This window comes from Eubalaena glacialis, chromosome X (genome assembly GCF_028564815.1).
Source record: "Eubalaena glacialis isolate mEubGla1 chromosome X, mEubGla1.1.hap2.+ XY, whole genome shotgun sequence".
Classification (NCBI taxonomy): Eukaryota; Metazoa; Chordata; class Mammalia; order Artiodactyla; family Balaenidae; genus Eubalaena; species Eubalaena glacialis.
The window spans coordinates 14,209,086-14,220,371 of record NC_083736.1 but is presented as its reverse complement, the minus strand read 5'-3'; the positions used below and the strand labels follow the sequence as shown (position 1 = coordinate 14,220,371).

The following is an 11,286-nucleotide window of genomic DNA, read 5'->3' as shown; positions in this document are numbered from 1 at the left end:
CAGCCCTCCCACCCCCAGCTCTGGCCAGAGCCCTCGGCTATGACGGCAGTGTCACAAGGCACATCCCCCTGCCCTGTCAGCTACCTGAATGTCATGAGGCCCCGGGACTAAGATCACACCTTAGTCACGGGAAACCACCTCACCTCTTCGGCCATTTGCAGAAGTGCTTTGTTATTGTTTTCCCATTTGGTCCGCCATATTATTGTTTCTTTTTCCAGTTTTTTAATTTTCTTTGTCATCTGCGAATCGACACAATTGCAAATTTAAATTCAAGGTTCCATTTCTTATCTCTACAGCCTGCCCCACCCCCTGACCGGCTGACCAGTCCTTCCCGTCCCCATCACGGTGCCCAGGGCACAGCTCATCTCACAAGCTCCCCGGATGGCGGGAGCAGGACCAAAGCGGGGGTTCATATGATGAGAAAACCGCATCTCATCTCCTCAGTTTCAGAGGCAGCAACACCTAGAGGAAGCTGCCCGCCGGCAGGCTCTGAGCGCTCGCTTCAGGCCGAGGCCAGCCCTCCTCCTTCCCAAGTCGTACCAAAAAAACATCTCTGTTCCTGAATTTTCTGTGCATTAACTACTTCACGTGAGTTCTGGAAGGATCAAGGTTCCCCCCTCCTCCCCAAGATGGAGAGCTGGCGCTCTGCCCCGACCTCCGAGACTGCAGCCGTCTGGGAAGCAGCGGCAGCGGAGGGCAGGTGAGGGACCGGGGACCAGGGGAAAGTCGTTAACCCTCAGCTTCCCTTATCCTCACGACTCACATGACCGTTCCACTTCAGATTCTGCTAAAAATAAAACGGGTCCAAAAATCGGGGGAACGTTCTTAACCGACGCTGCCAGAACCCAGTTTTCAGAAATTGAGAAGGTTTCGTTCCAGTGCCTACGAGGCCGGTTCTCGGGTCCTGTGTGCCGTGGGCGCCCGCTCCCCGGCCCAGGGGCGCCTCCGGGTCCCCACCGAGGGCCCCCGATACCTGAAGGGACTCACCGGAGCACCTCCCACGGCCAAGCGCTGCCTGAAATACTCTACTCTATGAAGGGCAGGCGTTTTTGTTACTTGTAACAAGAAGGCACAGAAAGGGTAACAACTCGCCCGTGGTCACACAGCGCCACGAGGCGGACCCTGCCCCCAGGGCCAGCCGCCACCGCCTCCCCTGCTGCCCATCCCTAAAGCCCCCGGCATAAGGATGAACGCGTGGCTACGTGGGCATACTGGTTCTTAGTTTAATATCGAGGATACTGCCTTCCTTATCACAGGCAGGAAAAAGAACCAGACGCCAAAAAATTGGTTTGCTTGAGGGAGAAAGAATTCAGTGGGAGTATAAACGAAGAAGAAGAAGAAAAAAGCTAAAAAGGTAGAAACACCGATCTGTATCGACCAACTAAAATACGTAGTTACTGTTCTGGGCTTGGTTGTCTTTAAATAATTTGATCTCCAAGGACACCGAGCTTTGTGAAAAGGGTGTGGGGTGGGGCTGGGAGGTATCACCTGAAGCAAATAAAAAGGACACCGCTTTACTGCTAACAACAAATTGTATTTAATAGAGGAGTTAACTTTAATGAAGACAACTGTGAGGGCCTAGAGATCACTAGCTACATGGGGTACTACTGAGGGCAAAGTGACTAAACATGATGCCACTGGAGGATCAGAAGAGATGAAATGAAGACAGTACAGTAAAAACATGAACTCATCCAAGTAGCAGTCATGCTTAAAATAGCTTCTTATATAAATTCCCTTTTAGGCAATACTCCACTAAAAATAGGCAAATACCTTTTCCATTTCCTGCCGGAAGGTTGTAAACAGTTCATTGCTTTTTGCCATGGTAGTCTGGAATTCTTCAAACTTATCCATATAAAGAGAAAGCTACAGAAAACAAGTATGAAAAATTCAGAGTTCTAGGTAAATGATTTAAAATCCCAAACACTTTCAAAAAGAACATAATATGGTTAAACGCTACCTGTTATAAGCGACAGAAATAAGAACAAATGCACACCCAATCCTCGACCCCAGACATCAATGGCTGCAGTTCTAAGAACCCACTGAAATGCACTGAAACTTAGGAAGTTATGTTGACCTCACCATCTTTAGATGTAACTGTTTAAAATGTACAAATATTTATTAGCTCCATTCCACCAATTATAATAAAAACTGAAGTATGTGGAATAGCTATAAATTTCATACAATTAATCCTTTATGAACTACCTCCTCTCCTTATATTTGAAAAATTGTCCTTGGAAAAAGATCATTCTTTTAGAATACCACCTGCACAGTTCCTAGCTTGAAATCAGGGATATCTCTTTTCTTAATGTAGGCAGGAAAATGAAACAGAAGCCAAAGGATTGGTGTGGTTAGGGGAGAAAGAATTCAGTGGGAGTATAGTTAAGAGAAAAAAGCTGAAAGAGGTAGAAACACCAATTTTTCTTTTAACTCCCACCCTTAAGGAATTTTTATTCTAGCTGGGAAAATAAGGCACTAACCGATAAGGCAAGCAGAATTTAGAACACAGAGTCACCTTCTTCTCCCCCAGGACAGGAATTCACAGAAGCCAGGGGTGGGGGGCAGCGCGGTAGGGGTCAGAATAGTTAGGGAAGCTCCTTGTGGCCGAGGCCCAAGCTAGGTCTCAAGGGCAGGCTGAATTATTTCATTTCAGACAAGGCGGGAACCCTGAGAGCCCACCTAATGTAACTGCATTATTTCAGGATGAGGAAACAGGTCTGGAGGAATAAAGGGCTTTGCTCAAGATCACACAGCACATATAAAGAAAGCGGAGAAGAAAAGATCACCAGAGGCCAAGAAACAGCGTCAGCGATGCCTTTCCACCTTCAGCAGTGCTGTGTGCGGAGCATAAGGAGAAGCCAAGACCAGGGCGGGAGGGGAGATGCCCTGGGAGGGAGCGGAGCAGCCAGTGGAAAGGCAGGAGGCCAGCTCTGCTGTGTGGGAAGGAGACGCGGACCAAAAGCGATGCTACCCACGGCAACAGGCCAGGCCAGGCGACGATAAGACAGCCAAAGCACGCCGCCCCCACAGGAGGGGGAGGCTGAGGGCCGGGACGAACAGAAATTCCAGGGTGAAGAGAATAGCGCAGAGGATTTCCAAGCAGAGCAGTCCGTAGAGGGGCACATGGTGACAGAGCCTCCAGGGCCGCTGGCCTGGGGTCGGAACAGCGGTGAGGCTCAGGCAGACTGATGGAGCAGTTCTGGCACTTGAGGGAGATTAGAAGTTATGGCAGTCTTAGCACGGTCTGTTTTTATCAAAGAGAGAACATCCAGGTGGACTGTCCCGTCAGAGTTCAACGCTGGCCCCCTCTGGGTAATGAGTAAGTGGCAACTACCATCTTGGACTTACGGGCGTAGATTACAAAATTGGTCAAAACACACCAATAAGACTAAGATCATCAACAAAGCCTGGAAACGGACATGGCGAGCAAGAGCAGAGAATGAGATGGACTCCTGGGAAGAACAGCACATTTAGGGAGCAGGAAAAGGAAGAGGCGGCAGCAAAGGAAACAAACTCATGATCAGATAACATGACTCAGGGCAACACCGATCACAGACAAGAGAAGCTGCACTGCTAACAGTACAACAGAACTGGAGCTGCCTGTGAACTCGGTAGAAGGGCCCTCTGGGGCCCTGCATTAAAGTCCATCTTCCAAAGCCATCTACAGACTTTTTATACCTTTTCCACATTGATTCTCTTCTCCATTTATATGGACAGCTGAATTTATAGGGCTAGTAAGGGGTTCAAAGATTCCTAGAAGCATTCTAGCACAATAACTTATGGTGGAAAGTTCAAAGGGCTTCTTCAATTTTCACTCTAAGTTAGGCTAGCTTTATAGGAAATGAGTGTCACCACACTGTAAAACGTGCCCAAAGACAAACAGCACTCAAAAAATGTGTTCATAAAAAAAAAAAAAAAAAAAAAAAAAAATGTGTTCATAAAGATTCAGGCCAGTCTGCATTTTAGAACTAATTTAGAGTCCTTACATTTTAAAAACTTGTTACATAATAAACTTTCAAAATGAGTAATACATTTTTCATCAAAATGTAATCTACTTTTCTGAGAAAGGGTGAATTGTAGGTACAAATGCCTAATTTCACCTGTCTGTGAAGACATGGGAAGTCCTTCCTGTACCTCTTCTTTGAGTGGGGAGGCACCTGCTACCCTTACTCCACACAAGGCACCACAGAGAAAGACTGCATTAGAACAAACCTAAGGGGTCTGGACTGAAAAGCAGGGAGGCAACGAAGAAAAGCCTAGGCCTAGACAGCTTCATGGGTGAATTCTACCAAACACTGAAAGAAGAACAAACACCAATTCTTATCAAACTCGTCCCAAAAAGTGAAGAGAAGGGAATACTCCTGAACTCATTCTACAAGGCCAGCACTGCCCTGATACCAAAGCCAGATAAGACAGTACAGGCCAGATAAGAAAACTACAAGGATGGTTCAATATAGGCAAATCACTAAATGCGACACACCACATTAATACAATAGAATGAAAGACAAAAATCATATGATCTAATAGATGCAGAAAATGCATTTGGTAAAATTCAACATACATTCATGATAAAAATGCTTGACAGGGAATTCCCTGGTGGTCCAGTGGTTAGGAATCTGCGCTTTCACTGCCAAGGGCGCGGGTTCAATCCCTGGTCAGGGAACTAAGATCCCACAAGCCACGTAGTGCAGCCAAAACGAAACAAAACAAAACAAACAAAAAAACGCTCAACAAACTGGGTACAAGGAAGGAACATACTTAATATAATAAAGGCCATATATGACAGAGCCACAGCTAACATCATACTCAAGAGTCAGTTAAAGGCTGAAAGCTTTCCCTCTAAGATCAGGAACAAGACAGGATGCCCACTCTCACCACTTCTATTCAACACAATAGTGAAATTCCTAGCCTGAGCAATTAAACAAGAAATAAACAGCATCCAAATCAGAAAGGAATAAGCAAAACTGTCTGTTTGCTGATGACATGATCTTATATATAGAAAATCCTGAAAACCCCACCAAAAAATTGGTAGAATAAATTCAGTAAGGTTTCGGGATACAAAATCAACATACAGAAATCAGTTACGTTTCTATACACTAACAACAAAATATCTGAAAAAGGAATAAACAGAAATAAATAAAATAATCCTATTTTCTATAGCATTAAAAAAAAATACTTAGGAATGCATTTAACCAAGGAAATGAAAAATGTAAGAAACTGTACACTGAAAACTGTAAGACGTTGATGAAAGAAATTAAAGAAGACAAAAAAGTGGAAAGATACCCTGTGTTCATGGATCAGAAGAGTCAATATTGTTAAAAATGTCCATACTAGCCAAAGCCCTATCAAAATTCCAATGGCATTTTCCACAGAAATAGAACAAATAATCCTAGAATCTGTATGGAACCACAAAAAACAAACAAACAAAACAAAATAGCCAAAGCAATCTTGAGAAAACAAAGCTGGAGGTATTACACTCCCTGATATCAAGCTTTATTACAAAGCTATAGTAACCAAAACAATTTACTACGGGCATAAAAGCAGAGACATAGACCAACGGGACAGAATTGAGAGCCCCAAAAAAAACCCACACGGGGGCTTCCCTGGTGGCGCAGTGCTTAAGAATCCGCCTGCCAATGCAGGGGACATGGGTTCGAGCCCTGGTTCAGGAAGATCCCACATGCCGCGGAGCAACTAAGCCCGTGCGCCACAACTACTGAGCCCATGTGCCACAACTACTGAAGCCCGTGTGCCTAGAGCCCGTGCTCTGCAACGAGAAGCCACCGCGATGAGAGGCCTGCGCACCACAACGAAGAGTAGCCCCCGCTCACCGCAACTAGAGAAAGCCTGAGCGCAGCAACGAAGACCCAACACAGCCAAAAATAAATAAACAGATTTTAAACAAAACAAAACAAAAATAAACCCACACAAATATGGTAAATAATATTTCACAAGGGAGCCAAGAATACTCAATGGGGAAAGGAAAGTATCTTCAATAAAAGGTGTTGGGAAAACTGGATAACCACATGCAGAGGAATGAAACTGGACTGCTATCTTATACCAGTCACAAAAATTAACTTGAAATAGGTTAAGGACTTAAACAGGAGATATGAAACTGTAAAACTCCTAGAAGAAAACATAGGTTAAAAAGCTCCTTGACAGGGGTCTTGGCAATGAATTTTTGGATATGACAACAAAAGCACAAGCAACAAAAGCAAAAATCAACACGTGGGACTACATCAAACTAAAAAGCTTCTGCACAAAAAACAATCAACAAAATGAAAAGGCAATCTACGGAATGGGAGAAAATATCTGCAAACCATATATATCTGATAAAGGGTTAATATCCAAAATATATAAGGAACTCATACAACTCAACAGCAAAAAATAAATTTAAAAAAATTTTTTTAAATTTTTTAATTTTTAATTTAAAAACCAGCTTGAATAGACATTTTTCCAAAGACATACAAATGGCCAACAAGTACATGAAAAGGTGCTCAGCATCACTAGTCATCAGGGAAATACAAATCAAAACCACAGTAAGATATCACCTCACACCTGTTAACAAATGCTGGTGAGGATGTGGAGAAAAGGGAACCCTTGTTCACTGTCAGTGGAATTGTAAATTGGTGCAGCCTGGAAACATACTATGGAAAACAGTATAAAGGCTCCTCAAAAAATTAAAAATTAAAAATTAAAAAAATTAAAAAAATTAAAAATTAAAAATTAAAAATAGAACCACCATATGATTCAGAAATTCCACTTCTGGGTGTATATCCAAAAGAAATGAAAACAGGATCTCAAAGAGATATCAGCACTCCCATGTTCACTGCAGCATTATTCACAATAGCCAAGATATGGAAGAAACCTAAGTGTCCATCAACATATAACTGGATAAAGAAAATGTGGTGTATATACACAATGGAATATTATTCAGCCATAAGAAAGAAGAAAATCTTACAATTTGTGACAACGTGGATGGGCTTTGAGGGCATTATGCTAAGTGAAATAAGTGAGACACAGAAAGACAAATACTAAATACTGTATGATATCACTTACCTGTAGAATCTAAAAAAGCCAAACTCAAAGAAACAGAGTAGAATGGTGGTTCCCAGAGGTGGAGGGCGGGGAGAAAGGGGAAGATGTTGGTCAAAGGGTATAAACTTTCAATCAGAAGATGAATAAGTTCCAGGGATCTCATGTAGAGCATGGTGACTGTAGTGAAGAATATTGTACAGGGGAAGGAAGGAAGGGAGGGGGGAAGGAAGGAAGGGAGGGAGGGAGGAAGGAAAGTCGGGGGCCCCCATTAGGGTGGCCACCACCTCCGTACTCTACCTGGGAGTGGAAATGCACGATCAATAGGCAGTTTTTAAAAATAGGTTACAGGCTCATAGCACAAAATTCTAAAGATTTTAGGTTACACTATATGAAAATGCCATTTTGTAGGTCAAATAAGTATCAGCAATTTCATATGGTTCAACTTCACACAAAAGAACTAAAATCTGAAATCAGTTTTCCTTTAGTAGGAAATTAGCTGACACACATGGGAACAGACAGAGAAAGGGAGGAAATACGTGGGATACTGGAAGGAGGACCTGCAGATAGCGGGACAAACTGTCCCATCTGCCTGGTTCCTGGGACCGAGTGCTAAAACCAGGAAAGTCCTAGGCAAATCAGGATGAGGTGGTCACCCTAAACAAAGAGGAAAACTCCAAGAGGGACGTGTGATCTACTCTCAGGTCTGCTGGGAACAAGCAAAATCATCTTAGAGGAGATTCAAGGTATGTATCAAATGAACCATAGATTTTTTTCTTACAAATTCTACTACCCTTGCTGTCAAGTTACCTGCTGTTTTAGTTGTACTTCCTGTTGTTTCATTTGTTCATATTTGTGTCTTGATTCCGTTGCTTCTTTTAATAACTAGAAAACAGAAACATTCTGGCAAAATACTAATAGTCATTACAAATATGACTACAACGTCCAACGACCAGATAGTTAGGCTTAATCCTTCCACTCATTATTTTAGCAAGAACCACGAGTCTATGAATGAAACATTGTCACATCAATTGCTAATTACCTGTATCTTTGATCTCTTCCATTGTTAACACTTAGGAATGTAGGAATACTCTTTTATTGCTTAGAAGAAGTACCCAGGAGGCCTAATAATAGGTTTACAAAACGCAGGGTTAAATTGTTGTCTTTTAGATGAAAATAATTAGAAGTCTAGTATTGAGCAGAAAACATGGCTGACAATCTCGACATTATCTGGGTCATTTAGAAAGCCCCTCTGGGACGTCCCTGGCGGTCCAGAGGTTAAGACTCTGCGCTTCCACTGCAGGGGGCACAGGTTCGATCCCTGGTCAGGGAACTAAGATCCCACATGCTATGCGGCGTGGCCATGAGAAGCAAGATGAGGCAGTGTATGGAGCGAAGCAATGAAATCAGGAACCTGGTTTCTGATCACTTTTTTTTTAAAGCTGGGGGTGGGGGGTGGGGGGTGGTGATGGGATGGGAGCTTTAATTTATATACTTGAGTTTAAGAAAATTATGTAGTGAAATTGCATAGTAGGCAGCTGTGAAATTCAGTCCCTGAAGTAAAATGTCACACTTAGTCCAGTAGGTTTTGAAAAGTCCTTAAAACCAACGAGAAATACAAGTATCCTATTTATTTATTTAAATATGTGTATCATATTTCTATTCTAACTTGGGAAATGACAACTGTCTCTTCAGTTATGCACGGGACAGCGCTGTCAGTTCACATGGAACGACCACGCTGTGTGAAAAATGTCTGTCTCTTAACCCTAGACTCGCACTCAGAGTGACATGTTCACATCATGAGGGCCATTCATGATCCAAGTCTTCATACCTGGCTCGCCTCGGGGCCTAGGTTATTACTTGAGTGAAATCTGGATGGGACAGTCCTCATTATCATAACCACTTCTGACTTTTTTTTTTTGGTTAAGCAGGTAAAGTTAAATTTGCATGTGTTGAATATACATACCCAATGACATTCCACTGTATTCACAATTATTGACAGGCCATATAATCTGAGCACACATTCTGAGAATACTGCTGAGTGATTAGGATGTAGAGAATTCTGTTAAAGTTTTTCAGAAAATTATACCAGAGTAAACAAATAGTTTCCCTAGTTTCAAGTTACTTGTTTGGAAATAAACTGTAACAGTATGAAGGACACCCATGTTTGCTAAGCTTGCTATTAAATCGAATCCCCAAATTTAATGTGCTAAATACTGCTATAATTCTTAAACTTGGTGGCCATTATCTAAAAAGTGAAATAAATATTCTAAGCACAGAAAAGTCCAATCAGTGCAGGTCTTTGCACTAACTTGATCTAATCTCTCCAGTGTATCTTCTGTATATAAAGTTAAATAGAAAGAAGAGGCTAATGTTTTCTAACACACGTGCCCTTCACAATCTAGAGCAAAAAAACAATTAGCACAACCCAGTGCTAATTTAAATGTAGAATAAGTTTAAATGTTTTAAATGGCTTTGGTTACAATTTTGGCAATCATTTCTTTTTTTAAGAAATTGCACTTACAAACTCTCTCTCTCTTTGATGTTTCTCATCAGCTTCTTTTATCAGCTGTGTTGTCTGCTGCAGTTTGGCATCCACAAGCTGTTGCTGCAGTTCCTTATGTTTGAATACTTTATCAATGTGCTACGGGGAAAGTAAAATTTCTTCTGTCACTTAATGAAAAAAGGGACAGAATGACGAGGAAACACGACACAAGTTACAAGACCTCACTCATGAGGCTGCTTTTCCTGCTAATACCACCAGGGCTAATACCAGCGGGTGCCTGTCCGCGTGCTGTGCTGGCAGAAGCCTGTGTCGGCATCCCTCCCTCCGGAGATGGCCCATCACCACCTCAGCAGCCGGCCTCGTACCTCCTATTTCTGCCCTAAGGTGAAAATGAAGCTCAAATTGTATCAAGAAAAAGACGGCTAAGGAGATCAAACTGTTAAACCCATAATACATCATACACATAATTCCTGGATATTTTTTTCTCCCCATTAAATTTTCCCAAATCTCTCAGTTGGAGGCGGCATGCTGTGATGGGAGGAATGGCCCCAGTCGAATTCTCCCCCTTGCTGAATCTCAGTCCCCTCACCTATGGGGGGTAGCCACACCCACACTGCAGAACTGTAAAGGCCAACGCAATGGCTATACTATGTAAGGTGCTTGCTGCCTGGCACTTATCAGATAAATTTGGTAAAAGGTCATTATGATTTCCAAGTGAAATTATTAAGTGGTTATTTATGTAGAATAAAGTCATCAGAACATCCCTCCCTGACCAAGGAAAGAACATTCAATAATACTCAAACTGAATAAGGCTCACAGGTAATGTGATTTCAACATACATAGCTTTCAAATTTTCTACATCTATAATGTGGCAGACTATCATATTAAACAACAAAACTAAAACAATAATTTTAAGAAAAGTGAGGGCTTTATAATCTAATAGAAAATTTATTCTCTAGGACAAAAAAAGTTTCTTCAATAAACACACTGTAATAATAAAAAAAGAGAGAAAAGGAAATCTTTATGTTAGAGACTTGACACATATCAACCAGTGAAACAGATGGGCTTTATTTGGATGATTCAAATAGGTTTTTTCTTTTTAAAACAAAAAACGGGGAGACAATCGGAAAAATTTAAATGATGACTAGATTTTAATATTAAATAATTACTGCTAATATTTTAGGTGTGAAAATGGTATTGTGGTCACACCTAAAAACGAATCCTTAGTCTTTTTGAGGTACACCCTCAAATATATATGAATGGACTGATACCTTGGATTTGCTTCAAAATAACCAGGGGAAAGTGATGGGAATATAGTTGAAACTATGGTTTCATCTGTTAAAGCCAGGTGATACAGTCTCTACTTTTCTTCGTTTATAATTTTCCATAATAATAAGGAAAAAAAAAAGGTAAGCAAAAAGCATCGAGAGTGATAAAAAGAAAATCTTTTAAAAAACTAACAGTTTTTGAAGGGCTATATGGAAAACTCTAAATTAATATAATCTAAAGTTTGCCTTGAACTGGATAAAATAACCCACAGAGATGCCACAATCTTTTTTTTTTTTAAATCAGCTATTTTAATCTATCTCTATAAGGGATACAACACACATAAGAGAACATTTTACTAACTTAAAAGGCAGGGGATGTGTCATTTAAAGAACCTAACCCTTTGTTCCTGCCCATTTGACCTCTAAAAGGGAGGAACTTTAAAAAAAGCACATGATCGCCTATTTGCGTTTAATCTAGAC

The 11,286-nt window shown here is 41.5% G+C and overlaps 1 protein-coding gene across 4 annotated transcripts in view; it reads right to left on the bottom strand.

Moving 5' to 3' along the window:
* TXLNG (taxilin gamma) overlaps positions 1 to 11,286 on the bottom strand; it is a 72,835-nt gene that overhangs the window by 21,643 nt on the left and 39,906 nt on the right. For 3 of the 4 annotated variants that reach the window (XR_009698865.1, XM_061177775.1, XM_061177773.1), the window contains exons 6-9: positions 9,557 to 9,676; positions 7,843 to 7,917; positions 1,771 to 1,863; positions 144 to 239 (exon numbers count right to left, since the gene is read on the bottom strand). Coding sequence is in view for 3 of the 4 variants with exons in the window: in XM_061177775.1 (XP_061033758.1) it covers positions 144 to 239; positions 1,771 to 1,863; positions 7,843 to 7,917; positions 9,557 to 9,676 (384 nt within the window). In the remaining variant the exon portion in view is untranslated. The remainder of the gene's footprint in view (positions 1 to 143; positions 240 to 1,770; positions 1,864 to 7,842; positions 7,918 to 9,556; positions 9,677 to 11,286) is intronic. The other variant, XM_061177774.1, reaches the window with a different exon arrangement.